Genomic DNA, 19506 nt, shown 5'->3' with positions numbered 1-19506 from the left:
ATCTGCCTTGCACAAACTACACAAAACAAGAACTTTCTAAACATTTTGCTTACAGATTGAATCCCACCTAAAAGTGGGAGGAATTTTTTATTTTTCCAACTCCCCTATTATGGGATCTCTCTCCCTCTACCTCGGTAACCCTAGAAACAAGAAAATGTCGCCCATTACTTTTATAAATTGAATGAAAGGACACTGTAACATTCTAATGTCTTTTCTTTTTGCACAAAGTGTCCCATATCTTCCAGGATACAAATTAAGAACTTAAATGTTCTTGTAGTTTTGAATTGTTCAAAGATGCCTGTTTCATTCCGTGATTTTGCTAAAATCCTTAGCAAAAACACTTAGCACCTTAGACTCCGATTTGACTGGTGGTCTGGACAGCAAATAATTACTTTACTCTTATTTTCAGGTGTTTTCTTCCCTACTGATGTGTTATATTTAATTTAGGGTACAAGCTTAGTACAGCAAAAATCACATACACACACACTTTTACTCTGTTATCATTCCCTTCTCCATCTTCAGTACACCTTCCTTAGGAATCTCTGTTCTGACCAAACGTGTCTGTGCAGACACCAGAAATCAAAGTGTGTACCGGGAGAAAATAAGCACTGAGCGGCTCCTATACTATTATACGGATTGCTAAAAAGCATGGGAGAATTTTGTTGTGGGCTGGGATGGTGATGGACATTTTAACTATTATCCAATTAAGAATCCAGAACAATAAACAAGTTACTTACTCTTCAACTTGAATAAAAAGTTTTTTTATAAAGTACTTTTTAAAATATTTACTTAAAAATACAAAGTATACATGAAAAATCCAAGTCAGTACTTTATACACTGTATTATGACTGAAAGAATAATCCACTGGCCTCTGATTTTTATTACAAAGCTATGATTTCATCTGAAAAAATCATCACCATGGTGTCATAGTCTTACATACCAAGCTGATTTTATTTTCATTTTGCTTCAACAGTTGCATCTGAACTTAAAGCTTGCATTTCCTCTAGTTACTGCTGTGCAACTTTGTAACAACTTGCGGGGAGAAGTCTATTTAGACCTGAAGGCATTTTTTTTTTTTTTAAGATTTTATTTATTTATTTGACAGAGAGAGAGACAGCCAGTGAGAGACGGAACACAGGCAGGGGGAGTGGGAGAGGGAGAAGCAGGCTCCCAGCGGAGGAGCCTGATGTGGGGCTCGATCCCAGGACCCTGGGATCATGCCCTGAGCCGCCCTGAGCCACCCAGCACCCGAAGGCATTCTTGACAATGCTCGCAAGTGCGCTGCATGCTTCTGCTGAATAATCAGATAATACAAAAACTGTAACATTCTTACAGGGAATTTTATCATATCCTTCCAAAATATGCCTATTGTTTACCTACAGCTCAGTAAGAGTAAACCTATATGTTACAGCTGTGCGCATACTTCTAAAAGAAACTAATTATAAATCAAACAGTTAATGTATATGGTTATCCAACTTTGCACTGAACTTAACAAAGAAAGAATACTAACCTTTGATTAGTGAATGGTCATAAACACCTGCTGTGTAAAAGACAGAACTATAAAAAATATAAATAATCAGAAGACAAAGTTCCTCCCTCCAATAAGCAAGGAGCGGCAAGAAATGACACACAAACACGTGGGAAAATGTGGTCTGGCTATGCACAGCACCATGAACTCCCCGTGCTCATCCTCGGTGGGTCACGGAGTTAACTCCTAGAGTGAACACTGTGGAATCCCTGCCCAAGGACAGAAACACGGACGCTTGGGAGTGTTGGTCTAAGAAATACGGCAACCAGTATTTTTAAGCTTTATGCTATCAAGTTAAGGAATCAATACAATTTGCAGAAATGCCTTAAAGAAGCAGATCCGATGTAACATGATCTCAACTTTTTACCAACCTTTGAGCTCACAAAACAGCAAACACATTACTGAAGACATCATGTGTTACGTGCACCGCTCTTACGTAAACTGGCTAAGAACATCAACTCAGCTGAGCATTCAAACTGCCTGGGTTCAAATCCCAGCTGTACCCTTTAGTATTAAATAAACCTGTGGCCTCAGGCAAGGCACTTGAACTCTTCCACAGTTTCCACACCTACAAAATGAAGATAGTAACAGCACCTGTCTCAACTGTCATGAAGATAAACAGGAGATAATCCATGGAAAGTGGTTATCATGGCACCTGGCGTACTGTAACTCCAAGAAATGTTCAGTGCTGTGGTTGGTTTTATTACCATAGTTATCATTAACAAAGTTAACACAGTAAAAGGGTGCTGGGCAGGAAACTGAGACTCAGATGACCAGATGAAAGACCACTTCTCTGAACCCCCTCCTTGTTTAGCGGGGATGGCCACAAGGCCTCCCACCCTGGGCTGTGCATGCTGTGGATGAGATGTCCGGCATACGGCATCTGCTCAACACACAACTGAGGTCCTCTCTAAGGATTCAGGTGATACAAGCGCATAACTAAACACACTGTGAAAATGCTAGGGAGGGAATAAACAGGTGCTATAATTACTGAGGAGGGAAGAAGAGAAGAGACCTTCAAAGAGGGGTGGAAAGGGAATGCCCCTTGGTGGTGACACGTGGTCTAAGGCCTGGGAAAGAAGGAGCTGGCCATGAGAAAAGCCCAGGGAAAGAGCTAGAATGAAAGCTCAATGAGAAAAGGCATTTTCATCACTCCTCTTCACCCCTCTATCCCCAAACGCTCGAAAATGCTCGGCACGCAGCAGGCACACTGCTGAGTAGTGCTCAGTAACGACGAATAAAGAGCATTTCTGGCAAAGGGCACAATGGATGTAAAGGTCCTGGTTAGGTAAGCACCACCCTGGCGGGTCCACAAAGACCCGAAGGGAGGCCAGCAGGGCTGTAGGTGGAGACAGTGTGGCTGCAGCGTGCTGGGTGGGCGGTAGGGGATAAGATGGGTGAGGGAGAGGAGACCAGAGAGCAGAGGACTGTGTCTCCCACAGTTTAAACACTAGGGATTATTCGTCTTTCAAAGAGATGCCAGAGACGAAGGGTTAGCAGACAGTGGTATGACCTGATTTATTTCATTAAAAGACCACTCTGGCTGCTGTCGAGAGGATATTTTAGGGACGCAAGAATGGCATCACGGAGACCTTCTGAGGGGCCAATGTACCAACTGAACAAGAGGGACGTCGGAGGCGTTCAACGCCAACAGTGGACCTGCCGACGGGCTGGGTCGTGAGGAGGAGGGGAATGGAGAACCGTGGAGTAATTCGCAGCTTTCTACTTTAACAAGCAACACATATCTGTGCTATTTACTGAGACGGGGACAACAGGGAAGGAAAAGGCTGGGGAGAAGGAGAATAAAAACCACGAGTTCTGTTCTGAACTGGCTGCCCTGAGACGTCTTGAGTGAGAATGTCAACCAGGAAGCTGTTCACATGAGGCTGTAACTCCGAGCAGGTGGTCCGTGACAAAGCTATAAAGTGCAAGTCATCTACAGGAAGACAGTATCCAAAGCCAAGGGGACAGGATGAAATAATAAGTGATGGGTCTTTGTCAGGTAATAACAACCATGTAATTGATCATGTTTCTCTTCTGGCTGGGCTGCCAGAAAGTTCCAAACACAACATAAATCTTAGGGGAAAATTATCTTCTTAGAGGTTCCGGATATGATAATCTACCCCGTTTACTTTTCTGCTTCTTTATGGTGTCTAGTCTTCTTTCATGTAAGCTCTCCGTCTATGTACTATGAGAAGAGAGAAACGGAAGACAGGAAGTAGTGTAGTGACATGACTGGGGGAGTCAGGGGGACTGGCTCCCACATTACCTTGAGAAGTCTCTGATCACAGACACGTTACTGTAACGTTATCTAGCGCTCTGTACCTCTCTCAATGACTCCAAGCTCCTCGAAAGCATGAACCCTCTTATTCGTCTTTGCATTGCTGTGAAAGGGACCAAAGCCCAGCTCAAGAGTACGCAGGCAATACACGTGTACTCCCAGCACCTGTCATGTATCTGTAAATGCAAGGGGCTGAGGCCTTGCTCCAGGCCTCGAAAGCTTAGTCCTAACTTGCTTTAAACATAGCACAGTGTGTGATTAAATACCAATAAGCAATGCACACAAATGTTCGGTAAGTTCGGGTAAATCTTCAGGGCCTGGACTGGAAGACTTCAAGGAAGAAACAAAACCAAACAAAACCACAACTGAACTGGCTTTGGAAGATGCACAGTGTTTTGAGACGTGGAAGCTTATTTCAGAAAGCAGCCAAAGAACAGAGGCAGTGAGGAGCTATTCTGGCTGGAGGGAAAGAATTCTGGAAAAGTATAGGGGGAAGGGAGCCAGAAAAAATCAGTGAAGGACACAGTGTGGACAGCCACTTCATGGTTGAGACTTTCAGGAAGTTATACATTTCTGAGAATTTCAAAGAGATGTTCAAGGAAGATTGCACAAATTCAATGTGTAGAATGGAGAGGAAAGCAGAGAAACTCTTAGGACTTAGTCTAGGCATAAGAGGCCACAGGTTCCAAAACATCAGAGTCCACCAAAACTTGGTGAGTGATGTGATATGGACAGAGAGAAAGAGATCATGAGATGATCATTGAGGCTTGAGACCCACTGGGTCAGATTAGTAGTATGGTTAACAGAAACAGAGGCGGCAGGAGGAAGCGATTTTAGAAAAAGGTAATACCTTTAATTGTAGGCAGAGTAAGTTACAGAGGACAGCGGCCAGTGTGTCCAGCCTCCCCCCGGCTTGGCGGCACAATGCGTATGCAACCTGCTCAAGTCCTTGCGGGGAAAAATCTTTCTAAGTACTATCCTCACATAAACATAATGGAGACGTTCTTCTTCATATTACAATCTCTCCGTGGCTGCAAAAGCAGACCTGAATGGATAAAATCATAAACACAAAAATGGAAGAGGCGGCCAAAACGGTCTACTTCTACAAAGCACTGTGAGTTCACATTTAGATGTTTAAACAAATTACTCCTATGTGAAAAGATGCTCAACATTGCTGAGCCGTGAGAGAACTGCAAATTAAAACCAAAATGAGATACCGGTACACAACTATTAGAATGGCTAACAACATTTCTGTAATCTAATGATAAAACAAATGGTGACAGGGCAGCAGAGCAACCGGAACTCTCGTACACGCTGCAAAAGGGGACAACCACTTTGGAAAACAGTATGACAGTTCAACTTATTCAACCTATTAAACTTATACTTTCCCTGTGACCTTGCTCCCAGGTACCTACCCAAGAGAAACAAAAACATATGTCCCCATACAAATACGTACATGCAAATTTGTAGCAGCTTTATTCATAACCATGAAAAACTGTAAACTCAAATGTATATCAACTAGGGAAGGGACAAACAGCAGTACCTCCATACAATGGCATACTACTCAGTGACCAAAAGGAACAAACTCCTGGTACAGGCAAAAATATGAATGAATCTCAAAAGCATATTAAGTGAAATAAGCCAGGCACAAAATGCTGTATGACTTATGATTTCTATGATATTCTGGAAAAGGGAAAACTGTAAATATTCTGTATTTTGGTAATGGTGGTAGTCATAAACATTTGTCAAAACTCAAAAAAATGAACATTCACAAAGGGTGAATGTTCCGGTATCCAAATTACTCAACACACCTGACTTAAAAAAAAAAAAAAAAAAAAAAGCTACAGCATTTTAGCATTGCTCAAAGACAACTGTTAAAGCGTAATATTATGATCTGTGACCACTCTGAAAAATTCTACACATTTCTTAACTAGCTAGAATACTACAAATGTCCTTAATGCTGAAAAGAAACAAATCCCATGCTTTTTTCCTCTTCAGGCCTCAAAACATTCCTATGCAAAGACAGGGTGTAAGGATGTTAGCGAGTGTGCAGAAGCTGCGTGAATGCGGGTTATTGAGACACTAATAAAGTGAGTCTTGTTTGCTGAACAGCTGTTGGCTCCATTGTTCTTTGGTCACACACAGAAAAGGAAAGCTGTTATGCTCATGGAATGTGACCTTCTCATTAGAGAGCTGTTACATCATGCCCAGAAACACTGCCCAAGAAATCCACTCTCACCATGCACCATGAAGAAAATGGTGAAAACAAAAACAACGACAGACCAAAGAAACTACGTGTAAAGTCTATGTATAAAATAAGCTGTGCTACTTAAAATCAGATCACTTGGAAGAAACATTTGTCGATATGGAATATTCCAGCGTTTCATTTTTATGAGTAATGTCTCATCTTACTATCCTTAGCATATAACCTCTGAGTCCAATATTTTTTTTTTTAAGCATTTTGTATGACCAGGCCTTGATTACTAATTCCATACAATTACGAGAGTAATTACTTTTTGTATTATCAAATGCCTACCTAGGTACTTTGCCATTTTACAGTTTGGTCATTTTTAAACCATTTTCACTTGGACAGGGGTTTTCAGACTCTTCTGATCATCATGCACAGCAACACACACATTACGTCACAACCCAGCACAGAGACGTGTGTGTACGTGCACAAGCAACACTGAGGTTTTACAAAATAAGGCCTATCCTTACCATGTAAGATGTTCTCTACAAATTTCTTTTTGTATTAGTCTTTAAAATGCTGTCAAATACCCACACAATCTATACCATGACCCACCATTTTCAAAACCACTGCCCCAGAAGACTTAAAAAAAGAAAACATTTCATCATGTTTTAAAGACAGGCTTTTAAAAATTCATGTAATTATTTGTTTTGAAACACACGAGTGACCTTCCCTGAGGCTGACTCACAAGTCATCACACTCTGTTCCCCCCTGGGGACTCCCACACCTGGCTGGGGTGAGCAGCAGACACGAAGGGACGGGACGGTAAGCTCCCTCCGCTGCCAGCCACTACATGTGGGTGGGGGAGGGCTCAGCCAAGTGCGGGCCGACAGACACTCGGGGCCTTGCTTGCTTTCCAGTCACACACATTGCTATTCCTTAACCACTATACACACGCACAGAATGAAATAAAATTCAACCAGGAAGAAAAAGAGCTTCAGGAGAGAAGAAAGTATAACAAAGCTTTTCCTTAACATCTGTGGACTTCAGTTATGCCTGCCATGCTTAGTTTCCAGTACCACGGATATCAGAACAAGTTTAAAAAGACTGAACTGTATACGCAACTAATGAAGCATCAAACTTTACATCGGAATCTGGGGATGTACTGTATGGTGATTAACACAATATAATAAAATAAAATTAAAAAAAAAAAAAAGACTGAACTGGCATGTAAGTCACATGCAGAAAGTATTTTTAACTAGCAACAATTTTGAGTTTTTAAACTGTCAGTCAATATTATATTCTGCTAATCCACATGGAAAATGGTGGGCATGTGTGATAATCAGAAAGAAATTTTACATGAAAATTGGAAAACTTACTTTTAAGGACTCCCACAAGGGAAACTGGACCAATGAGAAAGGAATCTGAAAAGAAAAAAAATAAAATAAAATAAACTAGGCAGAAAAGACCAGAGTATGCCTAGGATTACTATCATGAACCTATAATTATTATTTAGAAATCTTAGTTCATTTTGACTTTATGTATATAATAAAGCTAACATTAGGGGCGCCTGGGTGGCACAGCGGTTAAGCGTCTGCCTTCAGCTCAGGGCGTGATCCCGGCGTTATGGGATCGAGCCCCACGTCAGGCTCCTCTGCTGTGAGCCTGCTTCTTCCTCTCCCTCTCCCCCTGCTTGTGTTCCCTCTCTCGCTGGCTGTCTCTATCTCTGTCGAATAAATAAAATCTTTAAAAAAAAAATAAAAATAAAAAAATAAAGCTAACATTAAATTTATACGTACGGCAGACGTAGTTTTCAAAAAAAAAAAAAAAAAAAAAAAGTTAAGCCGCAACTGCCTGAAGAGTTCTACTAACTTTCTGAGCCCAAGGGACATAAAATGATGGTGTGAAACCCTTTTGAAACAGAAAGAGAAGCACAATACAGAGATCTGGCTACCGAAATGACAAAATAAATATTTCCTATCACAAGCAATAAAGACCTTAAAGACTTGACATTTTTCTGAAGAGCTAGAGCTGTCTACTCCTTAGCAGGCCAACTGTTAAGAGTTTAAAACAGAAACAGGGAGAAGGAGGGAGATGAAGGGGGAGAGAAAGGAGAAGGATTAAGTGTGAGGGAGGAGGAGACAGTGGGGGGAGCAGGAAGAGGGAGAGGAGGAGGGGAAGGGAAGGAAAGAAGAGAAGGGAAAGCAAAGGAATGAAAAGGGAAAAAAGAAGGGGCAGAGAGGGAGGAAAGGACAGAGAGGAGAAGAGGGCAGGAGAGGGGGAGCCAGAGAGGAGTAAGGAAAGGACATACAGGGGAGGCAGGGGAGGGATGCAGCAGGCAGGAAAGAGAAAAGAGGAGACACAGAGCCACTTACAAGAGGAGGGGACAGAGAATGGAAGAGCCATGTGGTGGTGGGAAAGGAGTGCAAGAGCACAAGGGGGCCTGAGGGCCGGCTGGTCCCCAGGGTAAGCCAAGAAAGAAGTCATCCGCAGTAGCCCAACGGGATGGTGAGGACAATCCACACACTCAGGGCAGAGTACTTGCGGTCAGCTGGTTCACAGAGGAGCTAGAATTACGGAGCGCGTCTCCTGTCTCAGGCACTGTGCTGATGAGCACTTCCGGAGCTTTACTTCGTCCCTCTCAACAACCCTGTGTGACAGTGAGGTATGAGTCCTGTCCCCATGCTACAGAAGCAGAGGAGGGGTAGGGACGCTGTGTAACTGGACTAAAGACACCCTGGGAAGCCCGGACAATCTGACGCCAGAGCCCTGTCCACTCCTCTACCTAGAAGACATCTAAGTGCATTTATCTGAACATAAACTCACCCCCAGTACAATCTATTTGCTTTCCATGACATCTTCTAAAATTTGAAAACAGAACCACACCTTCCTATTTCCTAAGACAAAAATACCTGAACTCCAGTCAACGCCACCCACTCGCCTCTGTGACATCCAGTCACTGGCCAAAAGGGCTACACTGGGGCGATGCTGCTCGGGCAGGCCCCGGCCTCGTTCTCTATATTCAGCTCGGCTGCCGGGAAGAGTAGAATACGGACTTCGGACATTATCGATATGAATATGGTGTGTGTGTGCGCCAGAGGCCACGATTTCGAAGGCATTCATGGTATTTACCTTCCCATGAATCAAGGGCACTAAATTACTTCTGAAGTATCTACACTGAATCACAAATTAAAAGTCTAGCATCATCTGTCTTACTCTGCTACAGCGAATGATGGTCCTGAGTTTGAGAGTGACAAAGAAGAAAAATCTGTCTCCCCTTCAGGCAGGAAATGGCAGTAAGAGAAAAACAATCGGTGACGATAGTCTAGTTTAGGTGGACAAAGTAGAATCTCAGAGAAGTTTGCTGTCCTCATAGTAGGCAGCACCCCACCCTGTATGCAAATTCCACAACAGGAGAGAAATTTAGTTTAGTGTTTTTGTCACCCAAATGTGAAAGCTTCTGACAAAAAGTCCATTCTGAAACTAAAGTTCAACTAAATTAACTATCTAAACCCTCCAAACTGACTGTATAACAGTTTTCTAAAAGGTTTTCTAAATTTCAAAAAAACAACATACAGTATATAATAAAATACCCAAGAGGACTAACAGGTACTAGGATTATAGACGACTTTCATTTTCTTCTTTGTACTCTCCCCTCCCAGATGTAAATCTATCACATTTTAACAAGAATGTGAATATTTCATATTTATATGATTAAAAAGGGCCTTATAACTTCATGTAATGGTCCATGGTAACATTCTTTACTTCTTGACTAAAATAACCTGGGGCTCCTGGGTGGCACAGTCGGTTAAGCATCCGACTTTTGGTTTCACCTCAGGTCAGGATCTCAGGATCCTGGGATCCAGCCCCACATCAGGCTCCACACTAGCCGGGAGTCTGTTTGAGATTCTCTCTCTCCCTTTTCCCCTGCCCCACCACCCCTGCCCCTGCCCCTAGTGGCATGCACTTGCTCTCTTTCTCTCTCAAATAAATAAATAAATCTTAAAAAATAAAAACATAAATAAATATAAATAACCTGTAAAACTTCATTGTATGTTATCTGCACTTTTTTAGGACTTAATAGTATTAGATTTTGAGTTCTGTAGATGAACATTTTGCCCATTTTCCTCTGTTAAAAGCTATTCATTAAACTGTTCCTTCAAATTTAAAGAAGTAATTTAAAAATCACACAGTTGGAATGGCCAAACTATTCCATGGGGTATTTATCTTAAAAAGTGAGCCCACAGTAAATCCCAACTTTACTCTCTAAAATGGGATTAACTGACAGTCTAAGTTAATTAAATGCACCATAAATGCTTAAAATAATTATTTATTTCTGGTTTCTGGTAGTGAAATATCCCTCATAAGATAAACTCCTGATGTGTAAAAATTTTTCAAATATTCTTCAAGTCAAAATCCTATTGAATGCTTTTTGTCATTTACAAGATGAAGAAACAATAATGAAAATGTGTTCCACACATGTGGAAGGAGTACTGCCAGCAAATATGGCTCTACAGCTAAAACAAACACTTCTCCCAACTTCTCCAGAACATGGGCCTGTCAAAAAGCTAGCTCCCGCCCCATGTCTGGTTTGGAGTTACATAACAGTGATGTTTCTTCAAAACGTGGAATTTTAAACCCCAAACAGATGTAAGCTGTTATTCTAAAATGTTTTATAGATGAAGAAAATGAATAGCTGCACTCAGAGGTCTTATATTCCAGAACACAACATACTCCTTTTATTGCACCAAAAGTTACAAAATGGCTCACTGTTGTGACCTTTTTAATGCCTCCATTTAAGACGTTTTGTTTGAATAACGTTGTTACGACCCAGAGCACTAATAAGTGAGCAGCAATAAACCCAGCTACCATCAAAGAGGCAGATGCAGAGGGGGAAAAACCTGCGAAAATTCAACATGGATTCCACTTAGTAATAAACATAGCAATAATGCCGTGCAAGAGTGCATGTGAGAATTCCATGCGAAGCAGATAAAAATTAAATATAGGTGTGGTGAGAGGGGGAATGAGTGTTGGGCATACTAATGAAATAAAGAATTTACAAAATTACATTATGAACATGCTCTATCTCTCATTAACTATTGGACTGGACTCATCACTTGAAGCCAATCAATGCTTTTAACCCAGTGATCTTAAAACAAGTATCCATAACCTTATGGTCCTTAAGATATAATGAAGTGATTTATAACAAACCAAGGGGATATAAAGATATCATTTCTAAGGTATTATTTATCCATAAAATTCTATTTTTCAATGGACAAATCACATTAGAGTATCAACACATTAAAAATAAGACTTGATTAGAAGCCGCAGTGAACACAATACTACCATGAATGCTCTAGGAAGCATAAGAACAAGAAAGTGTATTTTAAAAGCTGTAAAACCTATTGTACCTTGGCAGAAATAACCAAAAACTCTCTAGCAATAAGACAAAAACAAAACCAAAAAAACCTGGAAACTTTTTGCTAAGACCTCAAATTAGAAAGGGTTTGAAGTACAGCATGGGATTGGTAGGCCTGCCATGGATATCCCACTGGGTCCAAGAACCAGCCCATTCCATTTTCAAGAGATCCTACAAGTGACCCACAGAGACATCTCCTTTTTGTTGCATAACAGTGCCCAAATTTCTGTGATTGACTTAGGGTTTCCCACTTTAGTGTTGCATCGGTAACAAAGCCATTCTCCTCTGAAATATGCTGTGCCTTTTCCCTTTCAACCCCATGGTAACAAAGGACAAATCAAGTTGAAGACCTAAGAACCTTGTGCCCCCCAAGTGACTACTGTTCCAAAATTTAAATTAAACAAAAAAAGTGAGAGCCATTCAAAGCTGGTCTCCTAGCATTTGACAAGACAGAAAAGAATTCCAACAGTCAATATACACTGATTTTTCAGTTGAACAACCATAATCCATTTATATGTACTGTACACAGAGAACAGAACATCTACCTAACAAAGGAAATTAACCTAAAAGTTGGAAAAATTTACACTGAATTATTCCTTAGGTTCATAAGAGAGATTAACAAGTCCTAAAATATCTTTCCAAAAAAAGCACAAAAGGGACAAAAGAGTATCAAAATCTAATACAGAAAAGGAAATGTGTGTAAGTGATTTGACTCTTAAGCAAATCTTCTGGAACTCAGCCAGGAGTTCTGAGGCTATCACCAATCACTAATTCCGTGTGCTAGGCACAGCAAGTCTTTAATAAATGTTAGCACCGAAGGTAATGATTAGATTTTCTTTCTCTGCATTCTACAGAATCATCACAGTAATAGCGTCTGGGAGGAAGGTACTCTCAGGGTATCAATGTACACGTGAGTGTGCCAGTCACAAACCACCATTATGTAGCGAAGGTAACAGCAATGTCAAATTAGTCCATGGTCCACTACATTTCTGAAGTCCTAAAAACCAGTTCCACTGTTTTTACAAAGCGAAAAGTATATATATTTGATGCTACTAATGATAAAAAAAAATCTCATCAAGATAAGAACACAAGATAACTTCCTCAATCTGATAAAGGACTCCTAAAAAATACATATAGCTAACACCATTCTTCAGGGTGAAAGACTGAATGATTTCCTCTTAAGATCATCAAGGCAAAGGTATCTGTTCTCACTGCTATTCAACACTACACTGCAGGTTCTAGTTAGTGCAATCCAGCAGAAAGAACGGAAGGAAGGAAGGAAGGAAGGAAGGGAGGGAGGGAGGGAGGGAGAAAAGGAAAGAAACAACAACAAAAGGAAACAAAAAGCACAAAAATTGTAAAGAAGCTGTCATTATTCACAAATGACATGATTAGTCATGCTGAAAATTCTAAAGAATCTTAAGGAATCAATATGCAAAAAAAAAATCAATAAAATTCCTAATTACTAGCAGCAAATTCATGAAAAACAAATGTTTAAAAAAAAATCTGCTTAGGGGCTCCTGGTGGCACAGCGGTTAAGCGTCTGCCTTTGGCTCAGGGCGTGATCCCGGCGTTATGGGATCGAGCCCCACATCAGGCTCTTCTGCTATGAGCCTGCTTCTTCCTCTCCCACTCCCCCTGCTTGTGTTCCCTCTCTCGCTGGCTGTCTCTATCTCTGTCGAATAAATGAATAAAATCTTAAAAAAAAAATCTGCTTAAAGGTGAATTAAAATTCAATTTAGGAAAAAAGTTAACAGAAGACTTACAGGATCAAGGTACTAAAAGTGACCAAATGAGGCACCTGGGTAGCTCAGTGGGTTAAGCATCCAACTCTTGATTTTTGGCTCTGGTCATGATCTCAGGGTTGTGAGATGAAGTCCCACAGCAGGCTCCACACTCAGTGGGAGTCGGCTTGAGATTCTCTCTCTCCCTCTCCCTCTGCCCCCCCCCCCTACTTGCACCCCCCCTTCCCTAAAAAAATATTCTTAAAAAAAAAAAAAAAAGATCCAGAATATATTTTTTAAAAAACTCTGATCGCTCAACATCAACAAAAACCTAATTTTTTAAATGGGCAAAGGATGTGAGTAGACATTTCTCATGAGAAGATATACAAATAGCCCACAACCATATGAAAAGATGTTCAATATTACTAATCATTAGAGAAATGCAAATCAAAATCACAGTGAAATATCACCTCAAATTCAGTAGGAAATCACCAAAAAACTGAAAAAACACAAGAAAGGAACAAGTACGGACAAGGATATGGCGATTTGAAACCTTTGCGCACTGTTGGTGGGAAGGCACAATGATGCAGCCATTTGGAAAACAACACAGCAGTTCCTCAAAAAATTAAAAATAGAAATATATATGATCCAGCAATGCCACTACTGGGTATATACCCAAAAAGATTGACAGTAAGGTCTCAGAGAAGTATCTGTATATTCAAGTTCACAGCAGCATAATTCATAATAACCAAAAGGTGGAAGCAAGCTAAGTGTCCATCAATGAACAGATAAAACGTGTGTGTGTGCGTGTGTGTGTACATACGCACACACGCACACACGCACACACACACACACACACACACAAATATGAGCCTTAAAAAGAAGGAGATTCTGACAAATGCTACAGAATGGATGAACTTTGGGGACATTATACTAAGTGAAATAAGCCAGTCACAAAAAGACAAATACTGCCTGATTCCACTGATGTGAATAAACTAGAGTAGTGGAATCCATCGAAACAGAAAGTAGGATGGTGGTTCCCAGGAGACAGGGAGAAGAGGGAGATGGAGAGTTCTTATTTCATAAGTACACAGTTTCAGTTCCGCAAGATGAAAGGAGTTTTGGAGCCCGGTTGCACAACAGTGTGAAAATACTTCACACAACTGAATTGTATACCTAAAAATGTTTAAGATGATAAATGTTCACGCATTTTACCAAATTAAACTTTTTAAAAACTTTTTAAAGGCACTATTAATGAAAAGGCAAGCCACAGACTGAAAGAAAATATTCACAAAACGTATCTGACAACTTCTATTCAGAATATACAAGGAACTTTCAAACCTTATTAACTAAAAAGGGGGGGGAGGAATCCAATTTTTAAAATGCACAGAAGACTTGCACAAGCACTTCACAAAGAAATATATACACAAATTGCTAACATAAGCACATGAAAAGATATTCAACATCGTTAGTCATCAGGGAAATGCCAATTAAAACACACTGAGAAAAAAAGGGTGGTAGTTCCCGAAAAAGCTCAACACGGAATTACCATACGACGCAGCATTCTGCTCCTAGGTATACAGCCAGAATTACTGAACACAGGGCCTCAAACAGGTGCTTGTACACAGTCTTCACCACAGCATCATTCACAATAACCAAACCAAATCCAAGTGTCCATCAACAAATAAACCAGAAAAAAAAATGGGTGTTAGCCCTACGATGGAGCATTATTGTGCCATGAAAAGGACTGAAATTCTGACAAAGGCGACAACATGGGTGAACCATGAAAACATCATATAAGGTGAAATAAGCCAGACACAAAAGGACAAATAATGTATCATTCCACTTATATGAAATACCTAAAATAGGCAAATCCATAGAGACAGAAACTAGATTAGGGGTTACCAGGGGCTAGCGGGAGAGGGCAGTGGGGAGTTCTTACTCAAGGAGAACAGAGTTTCTGTCTGTGCAAAATCTTGGGACCAGGTAATGGTGACAGTTGCACCAGCTTGGGAGTGATACTGAAGTATACACTTAATATGGTTGAAGTGGCAAGTGTTATGTTTTGACTATTTTAGCACGATTTAAAAACTATTCTTCAAAAAGTACACATTGACAAGCCATTATACAACCACTAATAGCTTGAAATCAGAAAGACCAACAAAACCATATAAGGGTAAGGATGTGTAGCAATCACAACTCTGTGTTGCTGGTAGGAGCTTAAAATAGGACAATCACTTCCAAAAGGGATTTGCCACGTTATTGTTTGATCCAGAAATTCCATGCCTAGGTATTTATCCAAGAGCAATGACAATATATGTCCACAATTAAACTGTCATGAATGTCAGCACAGCTTTCATCACAACAGTTACTGTCCATCAACAAGAGAAAGGCTACAGAGAGTGTCATACAGTCATACAGTAGAGTACTGGCAATAAAGTGGAAAAAACTATTGACACTTGCTATGACGTTAATGTTCCTCACACGTGTCATGCTCAGCAAAGGATGTCAGACATAAAAAGAGATCATACTGTGTGGCTGTTTTTACATAAAGTTCTAAGAAAAGGCAAAACTATCCCAGGTGGGAAGACTGACTGGGATGGAATACTAGAGAACATTCTAGGGTATGGAAATACTCAATATCATAACAGTGATGTGGGTTACATGAGTATATTCATCCTTCAAAAGTATACATCTACCATTTATACATTTTAATGGATACAAATTTAATCTACAAATATACTATAAAAAATATGACTGTCATCCAAATAAAGAGTGGGTGGTGATACAGATGAGTAAAAATGGTGGAAGGCTGATACCTGTGGAAGCCCGGAGATGGGGACTTAGGCTTCATTGTACTATTCCATTTACCTTGTGTATGTTTTAATTTTCCCATAACAAAAAATGTGTATGGGTAAAGCATGAGTACATTCTCATTCTTAAAATTCATACATAGAAGCCTAAAACACAAGGTCAAAGTGAGCTTCCCTACCTCCTTTTAGCAAAAGTTAACTAACATTTGAGATGTATCTTCTCATTTATCCCAACATACTTTGTTTTGGTTTGGGTTTTTTCATTAAACATTAGTATACAGAGTTCTAAAATTTGATTTTCTTCTAAACAGTATCACAGAGATATTACCATGTTCATTAAAATAGATCTGTCATTTCTGTCCAATGCATAGTATTTCATAATATTTATCCCCTGGTGATTTATTTCTAATTTTTTCTCATAAAACACTATTTTTGTTTATTTAATATTTCTAATACATAGCAGATTCCAGACACAGAATTATAAATATATTATTTACAAATACATTATTTCTGAACAAACTTACAACAACAGCGGACTTAGAAGATGAAGGGCCAACATTAACCCTTCATTAGCACAATCGTCCTTAAAAATGCCCAGGGTTAATATCCAGGTCTCTCAGAACAGAAAGAAATCATCTTTAAGGTATCAAGTTTAATTTACCAAATCAATCAAAATGAAAAAAAAATCATAAAATCACACTGGCTTTTACACTGCAAGTGATTCTAACACACCATTCCACACTGACTCCTTGCAAATGTTCAACACTTGCATTAAGATTGAATCCTGCTTCCAGAGGTCTGTAAACATTGTTTACGTGGTGGGATTATGGTATCAAGAATTACCAACGTGTGTATGACTAAGCAGAATGTAACTATGAGGTCACAAGTAGACAGAAGTTGTGCCCTACCTAAAAAGAGGAACTATTTTTGTCAGTTGGGATTCTTAAGAATGAAGTTAGAAATACTTTTAAAAGTTTTCCATTTAGTGCAAGAAAGTTAAAAAAATCTATCTTTATATAAATATACACACATACACATACATACTCATTCCTTTGGTGATGCATTTATTTTCATTAGCTTCTTTAATGAACCGTGTGGATCGCTCCACAATTCCTACAATGATCACTCAGCAATTAGTCTGATTTTTGCTAATGAAACCTGAACTCCTCTTCTGGTGTATAAGAAGCAAATGAAGAAGCTCCTTTTCAGTTCTTCACAGAGTCATTCCCAATACGTTAAGCCGTGCTGATTTAACCTTCTAAGAAAACAGCAGGAGAGCAGCTGAGGGAGGTGCTTGAGACTCAGAAATTTCACAACCAGAATTCCTGTCAAGATGTTAGAACTCTGGCACAGGGTCAGGAAACAGATGTTTTCGGTTGGAATTTGCATGCAACTTTAATCCCTTACAAAACATAATCAGGTTGTTCTTCAGATGTTTTCTGCAGCTGAGACGGGCGTTCGCATGTATAGTCAGTCGGCTTTCCCGCCTATGACTCCATCCTGCGCTTTCAGCCAGCACGGCTTAGCTCTACTAGGAACGCGAAAAACGGGGGTGAGGAAAAGTTGTAATCAACCCCTCAAGCAGTCCTACAGGAGAAGGCAGATTATTTTGTTTATTATTCTACCAACTGTCCTTGTTAGCTGAGGCACATGCTTATTTACCCAGGTCTTCCCCATATCCGAAGCAATCTGTTTTTTGTAATAAAGATGTTCTAATTGATGGTTTCCCAAACTCTAAAAAAAAAAACAAATAAAATAAATAGATAAAATTTAAAAGACCAGCCAAGAGCAGTATTTTTTGGGCGCTTATGCAGAATTACAACCTGAGAAGAATCATAAAAAAATAAAAAGAGGTTTGCATAATGGTTAGGCCATGTGGGTGGCTCACTTGCTCCCTCGCTGCCTCCCCACCACTGACCTACCTTCCTCTCTCAGGACACTCCCCCACTCCCGCCTCCCCAGAATAATGCAGTGCTAGTAAAAGCATATTTGAAAGCAGCCCCATGAACATAAAATGACAACAAGGAGGCTGAGCAGCAGCCTGTTTACAAAATGGTCAGAAGAGAGGAGGGGCTGCAGAACCAAAGAGAAGAGGATGGCTTGCTAAGGGCGGGAAGGGAGAGGCGTTTGCCTTACTCCACACTGCAACCCAGTGCTTGGCAGAACAGAGCGCTCAGTGACTACTTATCCCATTAGTGAATGGAGGAAAAGCAAAGGAACGGAAGAGATGGTAGGCAATAAGGCTGGTGGCAGAATTAGAGTCGAGTCCAGCTTTTCTGGATCATTGTTCAAACGAATACTCTTTCCTTCTACCATTATAGATTTACAAATATTTGTTAGAGCAATGTGCTGAGAGCTGATCAGTAAGGGGAAAAAAGTGAGTATCAATCAGATGCTAAAAAGATAAAATACAAACACAGATCCCATTAGTTTCATCTGTCAGTTAAGTCAAAAGTCAGATAAATATGCATATACACAACCCAGGAAATAAAAGCTTTGCATGGCCACTCTATAAATGTACCTCCAATGAACTCTTATTCACTCCTAACAGAAAACAGCATTCGAGCCCACATGGTGAGAACTATAAATCATCTACTTTGTACAATTAAAGAGAAGCCATGCTTCCAGAAGAGTAACTTTGGGTGGAGTTTAGGGCATCAGATAAATGACTGTCATAAACTGCCACAAGGCACTGCCCTCAGTTTTCTCGTTTCCTATCCTCAGTTCTGTTACGCACGCTGCATCCTACTATGTAACTGTGAGCACTCTCCACAGGCACTTAGTGTTTGACCATAACCACACTACTACTTTATGCTCGGGAGCCAATTAAGAGAATAATTAGGAGAGACAGGAAATAAACTGTAGGGTCCAATACAGATTTTTTTTAAGTGAGGGATAAAAATAAATATTACCTAAAGGAGGAAAAAGAAATTAGGCCAAATTTTATCTGCTAGCTGTGATGCATTACCAAAATGTCCCTCAAATCCCAGTGGGATACGTCAATCAAACTTGTTTTTCCCATTCAGCTATAGGTTGGCTATGGCTGCCTTTAGGCTGTGGCTTTTGCTCCACGTGCCTTCTGATTCTAATCAGAAGGAACAAACCATAACTGAGACATGCCATTCTCAAGGCAAAAGGCAGAAACTGAGAGGAAGTTGTCACACCTCTGTTCAGAAATAGAATATGTCACTTCCACATTTGCTCCACTGATTAAAACAAGTCATAGTGCCAAGCCTAAGTGACAAGGAGACACTGCAAATCACTTGACAGGCAGGCAAGTATAAGCCATCCTCTTAAAAGGAAAGAAGCAAAGAGTGGAGAACTATAATTTAAACCACAGATCTTCCAACTTCCATGTCTAATGCTTTTCTCATTAGAAAGTTGGTAAGTCTAGGCCAAAGCATACATCCACAACCATTAAGTGAATTATAAAATGAAAATCCAGGGCCAAAAAAGATTCCAGGAAGATGATAATGTGAACCTAACACCCCTACCATCCCTGTGTAACCCCCACTACCCTTTTCAATTCCTCCATTGCAATAGACATAGGTCT

At 40.2% G+C, this 19506-nt stretch overlaps 1 protein-coding gene across 4 annotated transcripts in view; it reads right to left on the bottom strand.

The window, feature by feature from the left end:
* Positions 1-19506, bottom strand: part of SLC25A26 (solute carrier family 25 member 26) — a 131886-nt gene that overhangs the window by 25748 nt on the left and 86632 nt on the right. For 3 of the 4 annotated variants that reach the window (XM_034658623.1, XM_034658620.1, XM_034658622.1), the window contains one exon: positions 7377-7421. The exons of the other annotated variant lie outside the window; for it this stretch is intronic. In XM_034658623.1, the coding sequence (XP_034514514.1) occupies positions 7377-7421 (45 nt within the window). The remainder of the gene's footprint in view (positions 1-7376; positions 7422-19506) is intronic. 4 annotated transcript variants of the gene reach the window in all.

The sequence above is a fragment of the Ailuropoda melanoleuca genome, chromosome 4 (genome assembly GCF_002007445.2).
Source record: "Ailuropoda melanoleuca isolate Jingjing chromosome 4, ASM200744v2, whole genome shotgun sequence".
NCBI lineage: Eukaryota > Metazoa > Chordata > Mammalia > Carnivora > Ursidae > Ailuropoda > Ailuropoda melanoleuca.
The sequence above is the reverse complement of the archived record's forward strand: the minus strand, read 5'-3'. Positions and strand labels throughout refer to the sequence as shown.